A 26388-nucleotide genomic window follows, 5' to 3' on the forward strand; every position below is an offset into this window, starting at 1 on the left:
TTGCTCGGAAGACTGTTTAGGCCTTCACGATGTTAAAACACGAAGTTTGAGATTTTTCGCAAAAACTGTTGCTATGGTAATGCCCAGTTTGCTAATCAAACAATGCGGATTTTGAGGGCGTAACATGCATGAAAACTCATGAAACTTTGCACACATATCAGGCCTGGTAAATTCTTCAATATTCAATTATTTAATTGTGCAATCTTAAAAAGATGGCCCGCTAGCGCCCTCTAGAACCTTTTAAAAATCGGCCCCAGCTGTATGTTTCACCTACATCTCCAAAATGTTGGTAGTTTATGTAACAGGTAGAGACCTGCAAAAAACCTCTTGGTGCCATATGCTAAACCTAACACAAAGTCCGCCATTTGGAATTTACTTTAACGTTTGGTGTCACTTTTGACTACAAACAGTGCTGTAACTTGATCCACATGATAATTTCTTCTAAAGATTTCTCCCATTTTATGAGAGTCTCGACCTGAAGACATCTCCAGACTCACTTTTACTGTACTGGTACCACCACCTACTGGCTAAAGGAAATGTATGTTTTATTTTTTGGATGTTTTTTTTTGCTAGCGATTGACCAGATACACGTCATATTAGCTGTATAATGTTGCAACACGAAGTTTGTTAATTTTTTTTTAAAAGCTGTTACCATGACAACACTCTATTCGCCAAGAAAACCACTACTTTTGAAAACATCAGGGCAGGAAAGAGTATCAATGTTTTATTAGGTTATTGTGCGGTTTGAAAAAAAATGGCTCAACAAACCCCCAAACATCATTTTAGCGAAGCAGCCGTTGTTGTACACGTCACCAAGATCTAGCAAAAGTTGGAGGTACATGTAACAGCCCAAGACCAACAAAAAGTCTCTGAAGCACTACACTACACTGAAAAGGAAGTTAGACATTTTGAATTTTCTTAGTAGTAGTAGTAATAGTAATAGTAATAGTAGTAATAGTAATAATAATAGTAATAATAATAATAATAATAATAATAATAATTATAATAATATCAGCATAGTTTATTTGCCAGAGCTTTGCCTTGTCTTCGTATTTCTGTAGGCTCAAGAAGAGTGAAGCAAGTAGTCTTTGTGGGACTGTACCCGGTTTTGGCGAAGTTTGTCCAATAAGTCATCATCACAGCACTGAGCATAACGTCATTCTTTGAAAAATTGCAGGGAAATAGCTCAGTTGGTCCAATCATTGGAAGGCCAAACACGTAGGGGATTTCATCTCCATGAGATGCATCAGCCCAGGGTGGCACCTAATGAGAAACAGAGTAATTGTAGAGTAACTACAACATACACAAAAAAATAATGCAAAATAAAAATAGATATTATTGTTATGTTAACAACAAATACAAATTCCAATTCCAGTGAGGTTGGGAGGTTGTGCAAAATATAAATCAAACAATACAATGATTTGCAAATCCTTGGTAACACTTTATAATAATGATTGTGAGTTAATCATTTGGAGTGCATTAGTTAAAGATATAGTCATAATGAACGATGATGAGCTCATGTTGAATAAATCACTTATAAATAATGAAAGAGCAGGAAAAAAATCATTTACAAATTGTGACTAACTAATTTGTAAAGGATGGGGGAAGACCATCCCCCATCCTGGGAGATGCACAATTTCTAAAGTCGCGTGACAGTCAAGGAGAGTGCAGCAGAAGCTGCAAATATCTTGTTCATGTTACTGAACAGTCCGTTAAAACTTGTACTTTAATGTGTGTGTAATTTTAAGAATAACATTACGAGATATTGTAAATGTGTTTTATGTTCATGTCTGATTAGGTTCTTCAACTTGCATTATCTAGGTTAATCAATTTAGAGAGAGTTACAGCTTTGAATTACAATGTGTTAGTTTCTTCTGCATCATTTATGGTTGACTGAATTGAATATTTGTTACGTTTCCAAGATTTATTATACACAAAGTATAATTTCTTAATATATTACCAAAGATGTGGCCATTATTAACTTCATTCCTTTTTGAAATGTTACTTAGCTGATGAGGGAAGGTGTTGAAAAGTGCCCCCTAGCCCACCACATGAGACTGTGGGAGTGGCCTGGCTTGACGTTGCAGACTATAAAAGTTTTCAGAATCAGAATCACCTGTATTGGCCAAGTATGTAAAACACACAAGAAAATGGTCTCCGGTAGTATGGTACACTAGTACAATAACAAGCAACTACGATAAACAAAGATATGACATTTAAGGATAGAAAGTCTTTCAGTAATGTAAGGGTACCGTTGTGCAGGAGTACCACCCATTGACAGCTGTACAACAATGAGGAGAGTCATAAGAGCAGAGATAAAGTGATCAATGGTGCGGTACTCACAATACTATGATGGTTGTACAGATGATGCAGATAATCGTTGCACCATTTTTAAGTGGCCAGTAGCAGTACATGTAATGACACTTTGGGTGTGCAATAATGCAGAATGTCCTTGAGTGCTTTAAAGTGTCTGGTTCTATGGAATATTATCAACGACAATTGTTAAAGTATGTAGAGGGCTGAAGTACAATGATCCGTGCAGTAATACAGGTGTGTGCAAAATTGTCAAACATTTGCAAGGTACCATTATAGAATTTGAGTCAACTGTTTAGAGAGTTAAAGGAAAGAGGGAAGAAGCTGTTTGAATGTCTGCTGGTTTTGGTGTGCGTGGTTCAATAGCACCTATCTGAGAGGAGGAACTGTAAGAGTTGGTGTCCAGGGTGTGGGGGGGTCTAGCAAACTTTTCCGTGTCCTTGACATTATTTATAGGCTATTTCTTGAAGTGTGAAGTCCTCAAGAGTGGGTAGGGGGGCTACCGATGACTTTTTTTCCACAGTCCTAACTGTCTGTTCCAGTCAGAATCTGTCCTTTTTTGTGGTGGCACCAAACCAGACTGTGATGGAGGAACACACAACTGATTTGATGACTGCTGTGTAGAACTGTCACAACAGCTCCTGTGGAAGGCCATGCTTCCTCAGCAGTCTCAAAAAGTAAATGTTTTGCCCACTTTCTGTCTCTATTTTTTAGCTCCTCTGGCTGGACGACAGGCCTCTTTTGGCCCCTGTTCTGACCAGATGTGAGGCCCTCTAGGTCTCTTTTTGTTCCTGCTTTCTTTTGATGGTATCCATATTTTTGTTACTCAGCCAATGGGGCAGCATGGCTCAGTGGTAGAATAGTTGTTTCCCATCCTGGAGGTTGTGAGTTCAATCCCCAGCCATGGTAACCATGTCAAAGTATCCTTGAGGAAGATACTGAACCCCCGGGTGCACTTGATGCTGCGTCAGCAGTAGGTAGGAGGTACAGTGTAAAGCACTTTGAGACCCCAAGGTAGAAAAGCGCTATGTAAGTGACAGCCCAATGTTGATGGGTCTGATGGAGTTTTGGGTTTTCAAAGCAAAACAATCAAATAATATTCAGTTAAAATACTCAACAGACGTTTACTACATCCCATTTGCAAGTCATATGAACAGCAAACATTAATATTTGCCCTTTACCTTTGTTAGATCACATTTATGAGTTAATGGGTTACCCCATTTTAAAAAATAAAATGTAATAAAAAAACGTAAAAAGAAAATCCCAGAAAAACGTGTTATCACCTGAGGAGAAGGTTTCAGCTATGATTTGAGTCATTGTTCGTCTGATAACACAGACACGAACACCATACAAAGGATAAATTAATAAACTTTCTAAGCTTCAAAAACGAACTCAAAACTAGCAGCTTTCTAATTAATGACTGATTTTAGAGATTTTTCATCTGTTTAAGCCTCGAATTTAATAAAGAAAAAAACACATGGTGGCCTTAGTGTTGATTGAGTGGTTAAATAAATAACCTTTACCATAAACATGTCATAAGGCATTTCCTCTGAACACTCTGCCATCCACTGGCATTCTGGACAGTCTATCTGCGTCAATATTTTCCTTGCCAGGATGATAATACTGGCATATATATAAAATGAATTGTATATGTTTGTTCAATGGTTTCAAATAGTATTTTAAACCTAATTATATTACAGTCACACAGTATTTGCAAATAATTAACTCCTAATCCTTCAAAATGTGTTATCTTCAACACCGCTTATTCTGTACAGGGTCACGGGGAGGTGCTGGAGCCTATCCCAGCTGACTTCGGGCAAAAGGCGGACTACATCCTGAACTCGTCACCAGCAAGTCGCAGGGCGCACACAGACACTGTCGCTGAGTGGGAACCAATCTCCATGTTGCCCATACATCAGTGAGGCGAGTGTACCACTACACCATCAGCAACCTGATCCTTCAATAGTTACAAATTACAACATGAATTCATACTTGTTCATCATGACCATCTTGAGCTTTGCATTGCAAAGATTAGTTAAGGATTTCCTTAAACACGAATTAATCAATCATTAATTAATATTTGCAAATTATTCCTTCCTAAACTTTCAGTAGTTGCAAATTATTAATTTAATATTCTTGTGTGTCGTGCGGCAAACAAAAAGGCCAGGACCACAAAAGCAGAGATCAAGAATAAAAAATATATATATTTTGCACAAAGTATCAATAAAAAATTACTTCAGAGATAAAGAAAACTATCGTGAAAACAAGAAGTGACTGAAAATCACCTTGCTCAGGGAAATACTCGTAACTAAAAAAGAATAACTAGATCACCGAGCGTTGGCAACTCTAGAGGCTGGAACGCGTGGCAGGAGGAAATGGGCAGCAACGTGGCAGTGTGGAGGACACAGGAGCAAGGGAAGAAGCTGGCTACATAGGCTAGAATCTAATTATCCTGATTAGGCTCAGGTGAGTGGGTGAGTCTCCGCCTCTGAGTTTAGGCCCGCCTCCTACCACACTCCAGCACTGCAGAGAGGGAGGAGCGCAGAGAAGGAAGGGGAGAAGCAAGAGTTTGCAGAACAACATACCTAGGGCGAAAACAGAACCATGACAGTACCCATCTCCCAACGAATGCCACCTAGCATTCTACCGGGTTTACCTGGGTGGCGGTAAATCCTGCAGCATTTGTGGGTCCAAAATTAAGGATCGTGACATCCAGGAGCAGTCCTCCATACCCCTCCCAATCCACGGGGTATTGGAAACCTCTGCCTCGGTTGCGGACATCAAGGATGCGATCCACGGTGTACGCAGGATGCGGGGAGAAGGTGGTTTAGGTGGTTGGAGAGGGCGGTTGGTGACGGGTTTCAAGAGAGACACATGGAAGACAGGGCGGATCTTGAGCGAGGCAGGAAGCTGGAGGCGGATGGAGCTGGGGTTGTTGATTTTGTCAATGGGGAAGGGGCCAATGAAGCAAGGGGCCATTTTGCGTCAATCTACTTGAAGGGGCAGGTCCTGTGCAGACAACCAGACTCGTTGCCTCACCTGGTAGTCCGGGGATGGGGTCCGTCTTCAGTCAGCCAGGCATCGATTGTGCTTGGTAGCCAGGGTTCACCATTAAGGGGGAACATGCCTGTGACGGTGCTAATTAGTGAGTTGTGGGCTTATTCCACCCAAGGAAGGTGGGTGGACCACGTTGCGGGGAGGCGTGAGGCTCGGCAGCGCAGTGTGGTCTCCAGGTCTTGGTTTGCACGCTCTGTCTGCCTGTTGGTCTGAGGGTGGGAGCCGGACGAAAGGCTGCCTGACATGAGAGGTGAACTGTGGACCCCTGTCTGACACAATGTCCACGGGAATTCCATGAAGCCTGAAAACATGCTCGACCAAGAGGTTATCGGTCTCTAAAGCAGTGGGAAGTTTGGTTGAGTGGAACAAAATGAACTGTCATCGAGAACCTGTCAATGATTGTGAGAATGGTGTCATTCCCCTCTGATGGGGATGGGGGGATGGGGAGACTGGTGACAAAGTCCACTGCAATATGGGACCAGGGCTGAGAGGGAATGGGTAAGGGGCACAGGAGACCCGCCGGGGCTTGTTGGGAGGCTTTGTTCCGAGCGCGGACCGGGCATGAGGCGACAAAGGCGAGAAAATCCGCAGCCATGGACGGCCTCCAGAATTGCTGCTGGATAAGGGAGAGCATTCGGTGAACCCCAAGGTGACATCCGAATCGTGATGTGTGCCCCCAGAGGAGCACAGGCCTCCTGGTGGTAGGTGGAACAAACAATCTCTCTGATGGACATCCCTCTGGAGCCGGGTGAATCTTGAGCACAGACCAGTGGGCCGCCCCTACCACACATTCAGGGGAGAGGATTGTCCCAGTTGTTGTTGTCCCCTTCCTCAGAGTCAAACTGCATCAGGCTTCACGTTCCGGGACCTGGGGCGGTAGTTGAGGGTGAAGTCAAAGCGCCTGAGGAAGAGGGCCTGGTGGGAGTTCAGCCTTTTGGCACAGCGGAGGTAGGATAGGTTTTTATGGTCTGTCCAAACAATAAAAAGCTGACCCGCTCCCTCCAGCCAATACCACCACTCCTGAAGCGCTAGAACCACCGCCAGCAGTTCATGGTTTCCCACATCATAATTGGGTTCAGCCGGGGAGAGGCGTCAGAAAAAGTAAGCGCACAGGTGCAGCTTTTGGTCCGCAGGCAGGTGCTGAGAGACCACGGCCCCCACTCCTGAATCTGACGCGTCACCTCTACCACAAACTGCTGCTCGGGATCTGGGTAAATGAGAACAGGGGCGTTCACAAAGATAAGATAAGATAAGAAGATAAGAATGCCTTTATTGATGCCACAGTGGGGAAATTTTCATTGTTACAGCAGCAAAGATATAGGTCACACAGGGACGGCGGCATAATGTAGCCATTAATGTATAACATTGACGGCAAACATTCGGGATCAAACCTATGTAAATATAAGCAGCAACATGTGTATATACAGATGTATATACACACCAACATACATCTACATAAAAAGTATGAGGAACACTCATTTTGGCCTGTACATAGTACAGTAGAAAAATACTCTAAGTAAGTGACTGCTGCAGTGCTGTAGTGAAATGTAAGGAACAGCATTGGATAAAAATAAAACTAGACTAACAGTAGTGGGGAATGTTGAGTATTGCACGGTATTACAGTAGTGGGTAATATTGGGTATTGCACGATATGAGCTCAGGTGCAGGACTGCACAATTGCACTAATGTCCGCCAGTTTGTAAAAACTACACAATGTTCTTGTTAAAGAGTTTGACAGCAGCAGGCAAGAAGGAACGGCGGAATCTCTCCTTTGCACAGCGAGGGTGTAATAGTCTGTCACTGAAGGTGCTGTGGAGTGCTGTTAGGGTGCCCTGGAGGGGGTGGTCCGGGTTGCCCAGCATTGATGACAGCTTGGCCAACATCCTCCTGTCCCCCACCGAGTCCACAGAGTCCAGGGAGCAGGCCCTCCTGACCAGTTTGTCCAGCCGCTTCTCGTCCCAGGCCGAGACGCCGCCTGCCCAGGTGACCACTCCCTGGAAGATGACCGATGCAACCACCGTGTCATAAAAGTTCCTGAGGAGTGTCCCCTGAACCCCAAAAGACCTCAGTCTCCTGAGTAGGAAGAGTCTGCTCTGACTCTTCCTATAGAGGGCGTCTGTGTTGTCGCACCAGTCCAGTTTATTGTTCAGATGAACACCCAGGTACTTGTAAGTTGAGACTCTCTCAACATCTGTTCCCCGGATATTCACTGGTGCAGGTGAAGAGTGCTGGCGCCTACCGAAATCCACCACCATTTCTTTGGATTTCCCCGCATTGATCAGGAGGCGGTTCTGCTGGCACCAGTCCACAAAACCCTGAGTAAGTTCTCTGTACTCCCGATCATCTCCGCCTGTGATGAGGCCGACAGTCGCAGAGTCGTCAGAGAACTTCTGCAGGTGACAGGTAGGGGTGTTGTAGTTGAAGTCCGAGGTGTAGAGGGTGAACAGGAAGGGAGCCAAGACAGTTCCCTGTGGGGCCCCCGTGCTGCAGAGGAGCACGTCAGACACACAGTCCTGTGTCATCACATACTGTGGCCGGTTTGTGAGGTAGTCCTGGATCCATGTGGTGAGATGGTGGGCCACCCCCGCCCGCTCCAGCTTGTCTCCCAATAGGGTGGGCTGGATGGTGTTGAAAGCACTGGAGAAATCAAAGAACATGATCCTCACAGTGCTCCCCGCCTTTTCCAGGTGGGAGAGTGAAGTGTGGAGAAGGTAGATGATGGCATCATCCACATTGATGCCAGGCTGATATGCGAACTGGAGTGGGTCCATTGAGGAGCTCACCAGGGGGCGCAGGTGGACAAGGACCAGTCTCTCCAGGGTCTTCATCAGGTGAGACGTCAGCGCCACTGGTCTGAAGCTGTTGAGCTCCTTCGGGTGGGGGGTCTTTGGCACCGGGACCAGGCAGGATGTTTTCCATAGCTGGGGGACCCTGCCCAGCTTCAGGCTCAGGTTGAACATGTGCTGGACAATTCCACACAGCTGGTCTGCGCAGGATTTGAGGAGCTGGGGGCTGATGCCATCTGGACCCGCTGCCTTCCTCGCCTTCATCTTCTTCAGCTGGTTCCTCACCTGAGATGTTGTGAAGGCCAAGGCTGGGCAGGAGGGAGTGGTGGCTATCTGGTGTAGCTGGGAGCTGGAGACTCCCAGACAAAGAGATCTCTCTCAGCCGGTCAAAAGCACAGAGCGTCAGAGGACCACGTGAAGCGAAGTTTGCTGGAGGTCAACTGTGTAAGGTGCTGCGATGCTACTGTAGTTGCAAATGAATCACTGGTAGTAATTAGCGAACCCAAGAAAATGCTGTAACTGCCTATGACTGGTCAGAAGTGGCCATCCCCTGACTGCTTCAATTTTGGCGGGGTCAGCCCTGAGTTGCCCTTTTTCCACTACGTAGCCCAAGAATTTAACAGTGGGAACGTTAAACTCACATTTCTCGGCCTTGACAACTTATTTTCCAGCAGCCTCCTGAGAGCATCCCTCACGTGATCCACATGCTCCTTCTGTGATTGAGAAAACACAAGGATGTCCTCTAGATCTACTCAAGTCAAGAACCACGCTTCTTATTGATGTCCACAATCATTTATTGCGCATCCATTATGGAACACCGTGAAACCTAAAAGACATTCCAAATATTAACATAAATATTTACAATAATCTGTTTGACACAAACATTCAATCAAGAAACAAAAGATAACATACCGTGTGCGCCTTTGTAAACCAGTAGTAGATAAATCAAAGAAGGTTCACCACACGATATTACGCTTTTGTTTTTCTCTCCTGCCGTCTTTCTCTGTCTGTCTGATTCTGTTGTGCCATCTGGCATATGTGACCCCAAAACGTAAGTGATCATTCACAAAATATTCCAAATAATTCGACCAAGTTTAAACAAATGCCATAAACATCAAGGTTTATGTGGAAACAAATACACACATATGAAATAATAAATTCAAACAAATATTAAAGATTTGAGTTGCCATTGCAACCAAATGAAGACAATACGAGTGCCTGCTACACTCCTACCAAATTACCATTCGACCAACATTTTGTAAATGTCAAGTTATTTTACACTTCTAAATAACCAACGGTAATTTCAACATTGTACTGCTGTGTCCCAGCTAAACCATATCAACTTAAATAAGTCATTAATACACACAATGCAATTTTCATTTAACTCAAATTGCCTATTATAGGTGAAATATTTTACACCTTTACTGAGAAATATCTCTAATCACCATCTGATCTATTCTATTTTGGTTAATGTTATCTAGAACCACTAACTTCTGTATGGATCTTTGAACGATGGAAGGCTTATTGAGGCGCTCTCCCCTCTTTTCTCTAACATTCATTCTCCCATCTGTACAGTCACTTTCCGCACTAGTCCATCATCATCTTGATTTGCTTCAATAAGCCTGGCAAGATTCCATTCAGTGCGAGGGACATCGTCCTCTTTGATGATCACAACACCGATTTCCACGTTGCGCCTTGGTGTAAGCCATCGCTGCCTCAGGGTAAGATTTGCAAGGTATTCCTTCCTCAACCTGTGCCAGAATTGTTCGGAAAGATATTGAATCCTTCTCCACCCTTTTTTGGCATAGAGATTTTCCTTAATAAACTAGCCTGGTGGGGGGAGTGGTAGAGAAGACTTCATGGTAATCAAGTGATTTGGAGTGAGAGGTTCCAAACTTGTAGGATCACCGATGTTGTCAACATTTAAGGGCCGGTTGTTTACTATGGACATAGCTTCATAAAGGAAAGTCCTTAGGGAAGTGTCATCCAACCTTCCAGTGCGACACTGCGGAACGTTTTTTCTTAAACTGTTGGATTATTCGTTCACACCAATTGTTCACAAAGTTGTGAACCCACCATATCCTTACATGTTAATAACTAAGCCTTTCGAGGATGCTCCTTTTATCATGATTGGGTAATCATGATATTCACCTGTTTCCAACTAAATCACGGTTAACATGGCAGGATTATCCGCGTGATCTGACACCCCTGCTGCCTCTTCATCCGTCATGTTTGTTCACTCAAAAGTCACGTTTAATCTCGAGGGGTTTTGCAAAATTTTCCGTCTGACACAAGAATATCCGTGAATTAATTGGTTCGTGTGTAATGTGTTGATCTTTCCGTGTAGCTGCACACCGCACACTCTACGTTCAAAACTGTTATATGTGTGTTTTTTTTCTTGTCACATGTGGGGTCTCAGAGTTTGGAAGTCGACCAACAATTCTTAAATCTTGCTATATGTGTCATGTGTCATCTTCCAAACCGCTTATCCTGTACAGGGTCGCGGGGAGGTGCTGGAGCCTATCGCAGCTAACAATGGGCGAAAGGCAGACCACATCCCGAATTGGTCTCCAGCCAGTCACAGGGCACATACACAGACACCATCGCTGAGTGGGAACCGAGCCCACGCTGCCCGCACGCAACTCAGGCACGTGTACCACTACACTTTCAGGCTTAACCTGTTTACCTGTGAAATGTTCCATCATTTATTTTTATCTTATTTTTATAAGGATTCCAGTTTGTTGTTGGCCCTGTCCCAGCTATTTGGGAATGTGTTATAGACATCAAATTCACAATGAGAGAATATCTATAAGAAAAAAATAACATTTTTCAATTTGAATTCAAAGATTTTTTTTTCAACTTGTAGTGTATTCAATTGAAAATTGTTTGAAACTGATATGCAAATATTTTGTTATATTTCCATTTTACACAACATGCCAACTTCATTGGAATTGGGGTTTGTAACCATCTTCGAGGTCTTAAAATGCCCCTCGGATGTAATTTACAATATTACCGTGTCAAGAAAAGGTTTACTAGTTTACTAGTAATATGACATACTTTCATTACAAAAATAATGATTATCACAAGAGAGACCCACCTGTTCTGTTTGACAGTGATGATAGAATGCATAGAAGTAAGTGGGAGACCCAAAGCTAGAGTGCAAGTCAGCTGTGGCAACAGCAGGTGCCACCCACTGGTGATCAGTGAATAGGGCCAGCAAGGTCTTCCTGCGTGTTTCTGGGTTGTGCCTATCAGCCCAATCTGTGTACATAAACTTGATGGTTTCTCTGAGTATGTCTTTACCCTCTGGATACCCATAGAGGTCATCCACGAAGCTTGACACAGCGTAGTCAAAGTCATTGGCCTGAACACCATTTTCATTGTCCACGATCAGCTCCACAAATTTAAGACCCTCACCCTGGTTCACTCCGAGCATAATATCATAGTTCAGGAATTCACCTGAAAATAAAACACAGAGAAGATTGACAACCTATAAATAGTGGCAACAAGTTTCCATCCATCCATACATTCATCCATACATCCATTCTGCTTATCCAGGATCAGGTTACAGCAGTCTAAGCAGGGAAGCCCAGGCTTCCCTCTGGAGCCACTTTGTCCAATTTATTAAGCGGTATCCCTAGGCATTCCCTGGCCAGCTAGGAGCCATAAGGGCCCTATTTTCGTTCTGGGCACAAGTCTAGCTCAAAGCACAGTCTAACTGTGCAAATGGGTGGAGTTTTTCTTTCTTTTGGTATTTTGTGAGCCTTTGCACTGGTAGAATTGGTTGTAGCGGGGCGTTTATGCACCATTGTGTACCACTGTGGGATGGAACGTAGTGTTTTCCCCGCCAATCCTTGCTGGCATCGCTAGTTAGAATCAAAATCAGGGCTGTACGCTGTGATAGACATGCAGAAACACAATTAGACTCTCAGGAGTACATGCATGACATTGTCACATAAAGCGCAATATCTCCCGGTCATGTGTGTGATGTGGGCAATTGGAGACCGCCTTGCACCTCCAGATCATGCGTCCGTGTGTCATACCCCCAGCAATAGTGACGGGGTACTAGTAAAATATTTTTAAAATAATGATTGAAATTCGTTCAATGAATTGATTTCTACAATCATTCATAGGGATATATATATATACAGGGGGGGCAGTTGGTGTCATATTATGAATTAAATACCATGAGTTCTACCATTCATATCCGCACAGTGTCAAATTTGTCTGACTGTGCCTCGATTAAATACTATTATTTAAAATTAAATTAAAAAGTCTAAAATTGTGTCTACTTTTTGTCACTAAATTGCGAAATGCGCTGCAAAGTAACAGCCAAAAAGGCATAGCTCATCTACCAAATTCACAAACACGCTGAACTAGACCATTGGCTCAGCAAAAAAACTTTCTGTCACCAAATTAGCAGGTGTGTCGGCAGCAAGGCTGCTTTATGCGCTGGCACAACCAGACAGGCGCAACACGGCCCCAAACATGCTAGACTAACTTGCGCTGGCAAGTTATGCAGGTTTTGTCACTGGACAGATGGGCACCAGTGTAAGCAAAATAGGTCCCATTGTCTCTCCAGCATGACCTGTGTCTTCAATAGAGCCTTCTCCTGGTGGGGCGTGCTTGGAACACTTTATCTTGAGGTGTCCAAGTGGTATCAGTGGCAGATGCCCAAGCAATCACATCTGGATTGTCTCAATGTGATGTACTTGAGTACTTTGAGTCCCTCCTGAATGACCAAGCTTCTGACCCTATCACTAAGAGCAAGCCAGGACACCCGACAGCACAGGTGTCAAGCTCCGATCTTGGAGAGCCACTTTCTTGCATGTTTTCCAATTCTCCCTGCTGGCAACACACCTGTTTCAAATGATCAGGATAGTATCAGGCTCCATCAGAGCTTGCTGATGAGCTGATCATTTGAATCAGGTAAGTTGCAGCAAGGAGGGATGGAAAAATACACGAAAGCGGCCCTGAAGGACACGAATTTGACACCTATGCCCTACAGTAAAAATATATTAAGGCCCTATTCTTTTGGTCAACATATACCATTTGTGACCATAGGAGAGTGGTAATATTATTACATATTGACTAATTTATCTTGCCTAATAAATCGAGAGCTGCTTCTTTTAGCTCTGCTCCCTCTTCACCACAATGGACTAATGCACATTTGGCATCACCAGATGTTGCTCAGATACTTTTTTAAATCTACAACAACATTGTTCCCAGTACCACAAGACACTTGAACTCCTCCACTTGAAGAAGGGTCTCATACCTGAGCCAGAGAGGGGATGCTGCCTTTTTCTAATGGAGGACCAGGGCCTCGAATTTGGACGTTTTGATTCTCATCACACCCTCTTCATATGTGTCTTCATGAAGCTGACATAACCACATCATATAGCAAAAGCAGAGATGAAATATTGCACAATCAAACTGTACCTCCTTAATTCCTCAAGCGCATCAAAAAATGTGTCCATCAATCTAATGAACAGACTTTGTGGCAAAGGGCAGCCTTGGCAGAATACAACCCACAGAAAGGGAAAAAACAAACATATTTCAAACAGCAGAGCAGACCAACACTGACATCAGTTGTAAATGGATGGAACTGCCCATATCCGGGGCTCTGGAACTCCATAATCCTTAAGTAACCCCCACAGGACTTAGAGAGAGACACAGTTGAAGTCTTCTGGAAGTTCACAAAACACATGCCCACTGGTTGGATGAACTCAACTGCACCCCCAAGGACCCTATTGAGAGTGCAGAGCTGGTCCACTATTCCACAGCCAGGAAAAAAAAAACACACTGCTTCCCCAGGATCTGAGGGGAAGTGGGAAAAGGTGACTTTTTCGACACACTATCCTTTGCAGAACCCCTGAATAGACCTTACCATAGAGGCTGAGGTGTGTGACAAATAGATGCAACACATGTTCCAAGGCACCCTCTCAAAAATGGGGACTGCCACCCTGGCCTGCGACCCACCAGGTACTGGCTCCCATATTCATGGGATTTTTCAGAGGCATGTCAACAACGTCCGATCCTCTATATCCAAAGAATTGGGGAACTCTGGGTGGCTCTCCTCCACTGGGGCCGTGCCACCAAAGAGTTTTTTAGCCACCTCGGGGACCTCAACTTCAGAGATAGAAGACCCACAGACTCCCTATACCCTGCTTCCTCATGTTCGGGGCCGTGTTGCGCCTGTCTGGGATGTAGATGGAATTGAGAATGTCTTAGAAGTGCACACCTCAGTGACTCACAACATCCCTAGTTGAGTTCAGCAGCAGCCCATCCCCACTCTACACAGTGTTGATAGTCCACTGGCTCCCATTCCTGAGGCTGCCGCATCATGTACCAGATTTTCATCGCCCAAGTTTTTGCCTGAGCAACTGATGAAGCTGCATTCTAATTGCTGAAAACCAATCAGACAGAGAAGGGCCCGATAGGAATGGCCTACCTCGACTCAAATTCTCAATGTCACCCGGGGATGTGGTCAAAGTTATGCAGGAGGTGGGAGATAAAATTCCTTCTGAAAGACGACTCTGCCAGATGTTCTGCACAACAGGGCATCCTCTTCCACTATCACATCCCACCCGATGTGGTGATCAGTTATCGGATCCATTCCTCTCTTCACTCGAGTGTCCAAGATATGACCACAATGAAATGACCACCAGGTCAACCTGCAGCCTACAATGCCTCCTGTTGCCAAGTGCATGTATGACTTTGTTATGGACAATCTGTGACAATCTGTATGAGTACAGAACTCCAATAACAAAGCACGTTCAGGTTTGGATTAGGGGGCTAATGGTGGGTGTGTTGCTCACAATCATGCCCTTCCAAATCTCACCGTCATTGCCCACATGGGATATAAAAAGTCCCAGCAGATTAAGGGAGTGATACTCTGAGCTGGTGTTTGGTGCATCGGCACAATCAAGAGTCAGGACCAATCCCCCTTTCCAAAGGCGGAAAGGTGGCTCTTGGCCATCAGAGTGGACCCGAATATACAGGGGGGGCAGTAAGGATGCCCTCACCTACTCAGCACCTCTCACATCTAATGGGAAACCCATCATTCTTGCATGCCTCTCACAACAGCTCCGATTCCTTACCTAAGGTGACGTTCCACGTCCCCAGAGTGAGCCTCTGTAGCCGATTGAAACAACAAGGTCCCCCCATCTTGGGCCCCTTAGCACCTCACATAGGTTATCAACCCATGGGAAGGGGGACCCATGTTGCCTCTATGGGCTACAGGGTCAGCCACCAGGCGCTCACCATCAAGACTCACCTACAGGCCGAGTTCCAGAGGGGGAATCCGGTGACCCATGTCTAGGTGAGGGAAAAGGTGTTCAAAAAATGTTCTTTATCACAGGGGGTTCTTGAGCCGCGCTTTGTCTGGTCTCTCACCTATGACCTGAATTCCCTGGGTTGTGACCCAGCAGACCCAAACTGCTCCACCATGGAAAGGCGACAGCTCAAAGAGGAGTTCAACTAAACACTACTAACAAAGTATGTGTAATTTGACTACTTTAATTGGTTACATGAAGTACTGGGATATTGTGAAAGACTAAATAATCAACCAAATGGTTATGCCCAAAATACTTTCTTGTACCTTGCTCCATGAGTATCTGAGGGTCATCCGGGATTACATCACCATCAATAACAGGTCCAAAGGCAATGTGGTACCGTGCAGGCTGGATGTCTTGATCCACCAACTCTTGGTAATGTTTTCTCTGGAGACACGCCACAAGCTCGACTGTGTCCTCAAGATTACAGCCAACTTTGCGGCCCAGCATTCTGGCATACTTAGCTGGCTGGAAGCTAACAGCCCAGCTTGACAGTGCTGTGCCACTCTGGGTGATGGCTCTTTGAAAGAGGCCTAAATATGTTAGAAGCAGAGAAAGGAAAGAAGGTGAGCAATTATTTTTATAAAGTTTTGGAAATAACAACAGTATTGAAATATGTGAGGTAAATATCAATAACAAACTTGTCAACATCTAAGAAAGATATAGTTAATAGCTGAGTCAAGATTTCTGTGTGGTAATAAATGTTTATTTGTTTTATTTATTTCAAGAAAAAAACTTTCAGATACATCATCTCATTGTCAAGTAGGTTCTTTTAACACATACATTTAATCACCATTAATACAACATTAAGGGTAACAGAACATAATGCAAAAACATTTAAACACAAAGACACCTCCAACCACAAGCACAAAGGCACGCATGCACATTCAAAATCACACATTTTAATAATCCCCTAAAACTAGTCTCCACCAATGAGTCAATATTTAACAATATGCATGTACACATACGTAGGTATATTAATTAATACACACTAGGGCTGAAAGATTATGGAAAATAATCTAATTGCAAATTATTTTTCCAAATAATTGCAATTGCGATATAAGTTGCAATTTTTTTTTTCAAGGTACTTTTTAATGTATTTTTCAACAATTAATCTTTATTACAACAAACGATATCAGATCTGTTATGCATTATAGAATACTGAGGAAAAGGCAAATTAAGCATTCATTAATGAAAGACAGTTTATCTACGACAATTAGAGAGACATAGTTACTAAATTGGTTTAGTTGGACTAAGTTGGAGGGGAACGGTCGAAGAGTGGGTTGCGTGTTCCTCCAATCAGGGCGTACATGGATGACATGACAACAATAACGACAACAAGCGCATGAACCAAACGCCTGCTGGATAAACTCCATAGAAACATCAAATGGGCACGGATGGAGATTAAACCCAGCAAATCCTGCAGTATCTCCCATTGTCAAAGGCCAGCTTGCTAACGAAAGGTTCCACGTCAACAACAAGCCAATACCAACAGTTCTGGAGACACCAATCAAAAGTCTTGGCTGGACTGATCAGCCTGTGGTGGGCCAACCTCGGCAGAGGGTGTCTTGTGGAAATGGCCGAAACACCCAATGGCGTTGAGGCACACAAGTGATGATGTGTTGGGCGGGGTGCACCACATGATTATCGGTGCCAAGTCCCACTCCACTCAAGATGACATTTCCAACCTTTCATCTGTTGTGCTGAACATTAGGGATTTTAACAGCTAGTCCTATAAAGAAGTCTGTTATGCTTTGTAGAATACTGGGGTGAAGGCAAATGAAGCATTGATTAATATGAAAGACAGTTTTTTACTACAATTAGAGATATAGTATAGTTACTAAATATTATGATGTTTGGTAAGTGTTCACCAGGACAACATAATTCTGCCACACAGGTGTGGCGTAAACATAATTATATACTACTGTATACTGATACTATATTGTAAAGACAAAGTTAAGGGCAGGTTAAAACCATCATGTAAACAAATCAGTAGTTTGGCCACTTTCATGAAACATGAAGTAAACGTGGACTGCACTTCTTAATCACTCAACTTTATATATAGACCGAAAAACAATAATCCAGTGGCTCTACCACTTCCTATACGTCACTTCATTTCATGAAACGTGATATGTAAACATGGACTGCACTACTTAAATCACTCACTCAACTTAACATATAGACGGATAGATAAATAAAACATACATGTAGAAAATAAAAGCTTACCCGATCTCCATTTAGTAACATCACAACGCCACACCTTTGCATGGATGCTTTTTATTAGTCATGGCTCAAGGAGCCGCACACTCACGTCTACGTGTGTGTGTTCTCAAACTTACGAACACATAAATCAAAGTCAACGGCGGCATGCAGCGATGCCATGATAGACACTTCCTCACACACACGCTCTCACAAAATAGACAACACACATACACAGGGAGGTTTTTTCCCCACACGTGAGAAATTTTAACCATGCGCGGTGAAATGGATTAAGCATGCTGTAGCTGCGGCGAAATTATCTTAGCGTTCGGTGAATCCCCTCCCCCTATCGCTGTCAATAAAGTAATGACCATTTAAACTGCAGCCTTCGCGATTACGTAATTGGGTTTTCTCAAATCGCAATTACAGTATATTGCACATGCAATTATTCGTTCAGCCCTTATACACACTATACAATACATATACACATGGTATACACATCAAGACAAAATATAGAGCACACTAAATATATCTAGATGTAAGGGATACAAATGCAAGCAGATCGAGGGTAAATTGAGAACTGAATCCAGCAGATAATGACAATCAAAAGCAAATGTCAGAATGCTAATATTGACCTACTTGCACGACTGAGAAAAAAATGCAGAAGTTTAAACACCTTTTATTTAATGGTGTTAAGAGGTGAACCATTGAAAGGCATTGGGAACCAAGTGGAGGCTGGAGCTCAAATGTGTATGGGATGAAGCCTGCTTAAAACCAACCAAGTGTGATGCATGGTGAGGAGGCATTGGCTGAGGCAAGCAGGTGGGTTGGAGGAGACACTAAAGGCACATAGGTGAATAAAAGTACAGAGGTGCTCAGTGAGTGGCCAGGAGGGAGAGCTCCACAATTCAAATCAGAGTAAAACATCCAAGACAGGTCCAAACTTCTCTGCCTCAGGCAGCAGGCAGAGGCAGTATTTGGAAGAACAGGCAGTGTTATAGGTCACCGGAGCTGGGCATTGCCTGTTTCCAGTCTTCATATTTAATCAACACACGTGGTCCCAGTCGGTCCGAGTCAGCCAAATGACGTCGAGAACGTACTTAACTTGTACCTTATCCCACGCAGATGCCGCAATCCTGACATGTGGCCGAGTAAAGAAAAAAATAAAAAATAAAACAGTGTTGTGTACCTTGTGGCCCCACAAACGCGATGACACCACACTTTGCGTGTGTATGTGTGTCTGTTGTTTTCGTTTGATATTTTTTCTTTTTTAGGCGGTGTCTGCTCATGCGGCGCCTGCTTGTGATGTGAAGATTACTTTGTTGCAGACGAGGAATGGACTGGGTCGATCAAATATGCAGGACGGAACGTGGCATTTGGGCGATGTCCAGCTCTGGAGATCAGGTAGGTGCAAAAATCAGATTACAAAGAGGGGCTGGAGAGTAAATACTATAATAATAATACAAGTGGCAATCTGGCACTGAAGTGAACTGAAGAGCTGTATATATAGAGCAGGGAATGGGTGAGAGCAATGAGGCTACTAATGAGCAGAGTTGAGCAGTCCATCCCGGAGGCAGAACGGTCTGTCCGTCCTGGACGGACGGTTATTTTTGGGGAAGAGGACTATGCAAGGGCAGAAGTGGATTTTAGTCAAGCCCACTAATCGGCCCTCATGCGTGTGACGTGGTCATGAGGCGGCCGAAGTTCATCTCAACCTACTCGCCGAAAGGATTCTTTAGGCTTCTTTTACACTCCCGCGTCAGCGCGGGCGACAACTGATAAGATAAGAATGCCTTTATTGATCCCACAGTAGGGAAATTTTCATTGTTACAGCAGCAAAGATATAGGTCACACAGGGACGGCGGCATAAAGTAGCCATTAATGTATAACATTGACGGCAAACATTCGGGATCAAACCTATGTAGATATAGGCAGTAACATGTGTATATACACATGTATATACACACCAACATACATCTACATAAAAAGTATGAGGAACACTCATTTTGGCCTGTACATAGTACAGAGGAAAAATACTCTTAAGTAAGTGACAGTGCTGCAGTGCTGTAGTGAAATGTAAGGAACAGCATTGGATAAAAATAAAACTAGACTAACAGTAGTGGGGAATGTTGAGTATTGCACGGTATTACAGTAGTGGGGAATATTGGGTATTGCACGATATGAGCTCAGATGCAGGACTGCACAATTGCACTAATGTCCGCCAGTTTGTAGAGACTACACAATGTTCTTGTTAAAGAGTCTGACAGCAGCAGGCAAGAAGGAACGGCGGAATCTCTCCTTTGCACAGCGAGGGTGTAACAGTCTGTCACTGAAGGTGCTGTGGAGTGCTGTTAGGGTGCCCTGGAGGGGGTGGTCCGGGTTGCCCAGCATTGATGACAGCTTGGCCAACATCCTCCTGTCCCCCACCGAGTCCACAGAGTCCAGGGAGCAGCCCAGGACAGAGCCGGCCCTCCTGACCAGTTTGTCTAGCCGCTTCTTGTCCCGGGCCGAGACGCCGCCTGCCCAGGTGACCACTCCCTGGAAGATGACCGATGCAACCACCGAGTCATAAAAGTTCCTGAGGAGTGTCCCCTGAACCCCAAAAGACCTCAGTCTCCTGAGTAGGAAGAGTCTGCTCTGACTCTTCCTATAGAGGGCGTCTGTGTTGTTGCACCAGTCCAGTTTATTGTTCAGATGAACACCCAGGTACTTGTAAGTTGAGACTCTCTCAACATCTGTTCCCCGGATATTCACTGGTGCAGGTGAAGAGTGCTGGCGCCTACCGAAATCCACCACCATTTCTTTGGATTTCCCCGCATTGATCAGGCGGCGGTTCTGCTGGCACCAGTCCACAAAACCCTGAGTAAATTCTCTGTACTCCCGATCATCTCCGCCTGTGATGAGGCCGACAATCGCAGAGTCGTCAGAGAACTTCTGCAGGTGACAGGTAGGGGTGTTGTGGTTGAAGCCCGAGGTGTAGAGGGTGAACAGGAAGGGAGCCAAGACAGTTCCCTGTGGGGCCCCCGTGCTGCAGAGGAGCACGTCAGACACACAGTCCTGTGTCCTCACATACTGTGGCCGGTTTGTGAGGTAGTCCTGGATCCATGTAGTGAGGTGGTGGGCCACCCCCGCCCGCTCCAGCTTGTCTCCCAGTAGGGTGGGCTGGATGGTGTTGAAAGCACTGGAGAAATCAAAGAACATGATCCTCACAGTGCTCCCCGCCTTTTCCAGGTGGGAGAGTGAAGTGTGGAGAAGGTAGATGATGGCATCATCCACATTGATGCCAGGCTGATATGCGAACTGGAGTGGGTCCATTGAGGAGCTCACCAGGGGGCGCAGGTAGACAAGGACCAGTCTCTCAAGGGTCTTCATCAGGTGAGACGTCAGCGCCACTGGTCTGAAGCTGTTGAGCTTCTTCGGGTGGGGGGTCTTTGGCACCGGGACCAGGCAGGATGTTTTCCATAGCTGGGGGACCCTGCCCAGCTTCAGGCTCAGGTTGAACATGTGCTGGACAATTCCACATAGCTGGTCTGCACAGGATTTGAGGAGCTGGGGGCTGATGCCATCTGGACCCTCTGCCTTCCTCGCCTTCATCTTCTTCAGCTGGTTCCTCACCTGAGATGTTGTGAAGGCCAAGGCTGGGCAGGAGGGAGTGGTGGCTATCTGGTGTAGCTGGGAGCTGGAGACTGTGGAGAAAAGGGGGTAGGGGGTGACACACCCAGCAGGAAGAGTAGGTGGAGGCTGCAGCAGGAGAGACTGAGTGGAGGCAGGCATCTGATCGAACCTATTGAAAAAGAGATTCAGCTCATTTGCCCACTGCAGGTCCCCCCCAGTCTGGGTCTTGGGTTGTCCGTGGCCTGAGATGGTCTTCAGGCCCCTCCAGACTCCCCTGGCGTTATTCTGCAGCAGCTGCTCCTCCATCCTCTTCCTGTAGGACCTTTTGCCCTCTCTGATCCTCCTCCTCAGCTGGCGCTGCACAGTCTTCCGCTCCTCTATGTTGCCTGACGCAAAAGCCCTCCTCTTCTCCTTCAGGAGAACTTTTATGTCTGGTGTGATCCAGGGTGTGTTGTTGGAGGAACACCTTACTGTCCTGGTGGGTATGGTGTTCTCCATGCAGAAATTTATATAGTCTGTAACAGTGTCCGTTAGACTACTAATGTCTTCCCCGTGAGCATCGCTGAATACTTCCCACACAGTTGTGCTGAAGCAGTCCTTTAAGGCCTGCTCGGCCTCTCCAGACCATCTCTGAACCGTGCGGGTCACAGCTGGCTGCCTGCGGACCAGAGGTTTGTACACAGACTGGAGAGCCACCAGGTTGTGATCAGCTTTGCCCAGCGGGGGGATGGGCAGTGATGTGTATGCCTCCTTGGTGTTGGGATAGAAAAGGTCCAGTGTTTTATTGTCTCTGGTGTGGCAGGTGACCTGCTGTGTGAATGAAGGCAGAGAGGAGGAAGGGGAGGCATGATTGAAGTCACCAGAGATGAGTATCAGGGCATTTGGGTGCTGTGTTTGTAGCCTGCTCACTGCTGCAGTCAAGACATCACAGGCTGTGTCGCTGCTGGCAGCTGGTGGGACGTAGACGGTCACCGCGATCACATGACTAAACTCTCGCGGGATGTAGAATGGCCTCATGCCAACAGCTACTAGCTCAATATCCCTGCTGCAAAGCTGCTCCTTAATCGTGATGTGCCCAGGATTACACCATCTATCGTTCACAAACACAGCAAGCCCTCCTATTTTCCTCTTTCCACTCTCCAGCGTCCTGTCCGCGGGTATGATTTGGAAGCTGTCCAATTCTACGACCGCGTTCGGCGTTAGCGCTGTTAGCCACGACTCTGTGAATAGCATCGGGCTAGCCTCCCGGAAGTCCCTCTCATGCCGGGTAAGCGCCGCTAGCTCGTCCATCTTGTTGGGGAGCGATCTAACATTCCCCATGATAACAGACGGGAGGACGGGATGGTATCGTCTCCTCCTTTCCCAGCGTTTAACCCCCGCACGAGATCCCTGTCTCTTCCTCCTCAGCTCACGGGGGATATCGGGCCGGGAGCCGGCGCAGGGTTAGCACGGAGTGCTAACAGCTGATTCTGGCTGTAGACAATGGGGGCGCGGCTCCCAGCCAAGTCGCCGGACACGATCGCGCAAAAAATAGCCACCAGCAGCAGCAAGAATACCGCAGTTTGGGTGTCCATTGCTATGCAAGTTACGACTATCAACTATATGAAAAAGGTATGAGGTAGAATAATATTAAGGAACAAAAACACACGAAAAGGCTCACCGATGAGCCGGAGCTACTGTAGCGGGCTGCCACTCGCGCGGCGCCGGAACTGGATGTATGTGCATAACTGCCGCATTGCATCATGTGACGACGCATTGTGCTGTGAGACATGTTGGCGTGAGGTCTGCAACACATGCTGCGCACAAGTCAGAAATTGTTGCTGTGTATACGACGCCACACGCATTCTCTCTCGTGATCGGTCCGTTATATCACATGTTGCAATGACGTACAGTTTCCCACGGCTCTGCCCGGCAATGTATTTGTTGCCACGGAGGAGAGGATCCACCACGCAGCTTGTTGGTGCTCCGAAGCAAATTTGTTTGGCAGCGGCGTGGATGTAATGTCATGTATGTGTGTGTAAAGAAGCTACACACGCACGGACCACCTTTGCTGCAACCTTCAAGATTGTTTTCGCAATACAAGTAAATTGCATCGTCTCGTCATCTAGGTGACTTGTCAGTAGCCGTAGCGACGCCCCCCGACTTGGAATGAAACTAAATGATTGAAACATTTTCAAAACAATGCGTGTGGGTATTGCGCGAGTAGGCAAACTGTGCGCAGCACTGTTGCAGTGACGATGCCGCCCGCGGGAGTATAAAGATGCCTGAAACGGAAAAACATTCAAATGTTACATTAAAATGTAAACAATGGCACTAGTAGTCATCACTAGGTGGCGCTATATATATATATATATATATATATATATATATATATATATATATATATATATATATTATAGCTGGGCCATTATCGGCGGTAACGTGCAGCGTTAACATGAAACTCTCATCGCGCGGCAAATAAAATATCGCTGTTAATCTGATTTAGTACCGGCGGGTGTGTTCTGCGCTGTCGCTGACGCCTCTGTCCGGGCCGGCCTTGATAAAACTATGGCTGTGTGCACCTTGTGCAAAGCGGCATTAGTTTATTGTAGAAGTTCCTCGAGTCTCAAATAAAGCAAAGCACCTCGATGCTAGCAAGGATGATGCCGGGCCAAGCGCTGATGTCGCCAGGAAATGTGCTCATCAAATGACAATAGCTGAATGCAGCCGAGGCAAAACAGTAAGCACAGCTCAATCAGTCAAACTAACAAATATTTGGGCTCAGTGGATTGCCGCCAACTGCCGACCAGTCAGCACGGTTGAAGAGGATGGACTTGCAATGGTTCTGCAGGCGGCGACCCATCGTACAAACTTCCCGCGAGGCGAACCATCGCGAGGAGAGTCGCTGAACTGCACACCACAGAGAAAAATTCCAAAGACGAGAAATTAGCAGGGGCGGCATATGTAGCACTAACTGGGGGACTATTGGACATCTGTCAACAACGACAACTACCTCGGAGTTACAGCGAATATAAGGGAAAGTTTGCGTGCGTTAAAGATAAACAGAGGAAGTAAGGGAGATGGGCAAGTATTGTAAGTATAGAAAGAAGGGACGACTGCACTCTGCAAAAGGTGAAATTCTTTACCGAGTTTACTTTGCAAAAATTACCAAATATTTCTTATAGTGCTTGGGATTTAAGCAATTTCACTTGGAATGATAATGCTGTCAAGACAAATGTACGTATTTCAAGGCAATTTAATGTCGAAATAAGAAAAGTTTGTTTGGTCTATTGTCAGATTTAAAAAATTCATTTCCAGAAAATGTAAACAAGATGATCTGCCAAGATGATTGGTGGAAGATGGATAAGTAAAGACTGTCCTGGAATAATAGACTGGTCTCATTACCTCGTGCCATGTCAGACAGATCTGGTTGATATTGTTAATTAGGCTGTTCGTGTACATTCTTGCCTATCTTTATCAGTAAGTAAAATACTTATTTTTCATCAGCAAGTTTCATTATTTCGGTAACACATGTTGCTGTCGTCAAAATTTAAATGAACCATTTTAATCTAGATTAATCTAGATTAACTCCAGGATTGGAGTGAGATTAATCTAGATTTTTAAAAAATATGCCCAGCACTAATATATATATATATATATATATATATATATATATATATATATATATATATATATATATATATATATATATATATTGATGTCTTCAGGTCATAACTATTTTCGTACGGGTCAAGTGGTCAAGTTTGGGATTTTTTTGGAGCATGTGCAGCATTCAGCATTTTCTCCTTTGTGACGAAGGAAATATTTTCCGCAAATTTTGGTGCCCTTTGCCCGTCATATAGTTCATCAGTATAGTTCATATCAAAACTCCATTTTTTTCCCAGTTGTTCTGCAAGGTCTTAAAATGCTATATCTGAAGTTTTAAGTCAATTGGGTGAATCCACACTGGTGTGCCGCAAGATATGGTCAGGTGTGCCGTGGGAAATTATCTAATTTGTGTGCCAGTCAAGCGCCTAATACGTAATCATGTAGTTACTAAATTGGCTATCGTCAAAGATGACAAATTTTGAGAAGATAGGATCATCTGAGTCACGTTACAGTACCTTTCATTGTCACAGTGAATAATCAATTTTTAGTCTGATTTGTTTAACGAACCTTGTGCAGTGCATTAAGATGTAAAAAATTACATTTCTAGTAGTCACTAGGTGGCGCTATATGTACAACAGAATATTATCATGAAGATGTCTTCAGGGCGTGACTATTTATATACAGGCCAAGTTTAAGATTTTTTAGAGCATGTGCAGGGGAGTTATTAAGCATTTTGTCATTTTTGGCGAAGGAAATATGCAAATTTTGATGCCCCACCCCGTCATATAGTTCATCGAAAAGTCAAAATTTTTGTCCCAGTTGTTGACCCAGGTCTTAAGACAGTATATCTAAAATTTGAAGTCAAACGAATCCTCTGAGACAAGGGTGCAAAAGTATGCCCACGTAAATGTGCAAAAATGGGCAAAAAATGGACATTCAAAAATTCATAGCTCACTTCCTGTTCAATTTAGACTATGGCTGCAATGGACTTTATTGTACATCCCGGGGTGCTACACATGCTTGCCAATTTCCTAGGCCTAGGTCAAATGGGCCAGGATTCTTTTTTTATTTTGCTACTCTAGGTAGCACTACAGAGCCCTTTTGTTTGCGCTGTTTACGATGACTTCAAAAAAATTAAATTTTTAGCCAGGCCCAATGGAACTGCAAAGTAGGTGGAGCTATCACGATGATGAAAAGTAAGTTCGTGGATGTCTTCAGTTGTAGACTCAACTGAAATGTGTGAAATTTTCACAAGATATTATCATGAGGATCATGTTACAGCAAGTAAATGTTTAGTATATGGCGCCGAGAGGCTTTTTTGTAGGCCTTGACCTGTTACATATAGCACCAAATTTTCATAGATGCAGGTGGATGATTTAAAAAAAAAAAGCTCTAGGTGGCGCTGGAAAGACATTTTTAAAAAATTGCATGGTAAAAAAGAAAAATATTGTTTTATTGAGACCATCAAAATCAGCATTGTTTTATTGGGGAACTGC

At 44.7% G+C, this 26388-nt stretch overlaps 1 protein-coding gene across 9 annotated transcripts in view; it reads right to left on the reverse strand.

The window, feature by feature from the left end:
• The window catches only part of nlgn1 (neuroligin 1), a 282639-nt gene that overhangs the window by 61791 nt on the left and 194460 nt on the right, over nt 1–26388 (reverse strand). For all 9 annotated transcript variants that reach the window (XM_086048405.1, XM_086048403.1, XM_086048412.1 and 6 more), the window contains 3 exons: nt 15757–16023; nt 11254–11615; nt 1103–1263 (listed from right to left, as the gene is read on the reverse strand). In XM_086048405.1, the coding sequence (XP_085904531.1) occupies nt 1103–1263; nt 11254–11615; nt 15757–16023 (790 nt within the window). The remainder of the gene's footprint in view (nt 1–1102; nt 1264–11253; nt 11616–15756; nt 16024–26388) is intronic.

This window comes from Filicampus tigris, chromosome 12 (assembly GCF_054856515.1).
Source record: "Filicampus tigris isolate MCC_2025a chromosome 12, RoL_Ftig_1.0, whole genome shotgun sequence".
NCBI classification, from domain to species: domain Eukaryota; kingdom Metazoa; phylum Chordata; class Actinopteri; order Syngnathiformes; family Syngnathidae; genus Filicampus; species Filicampus tigris.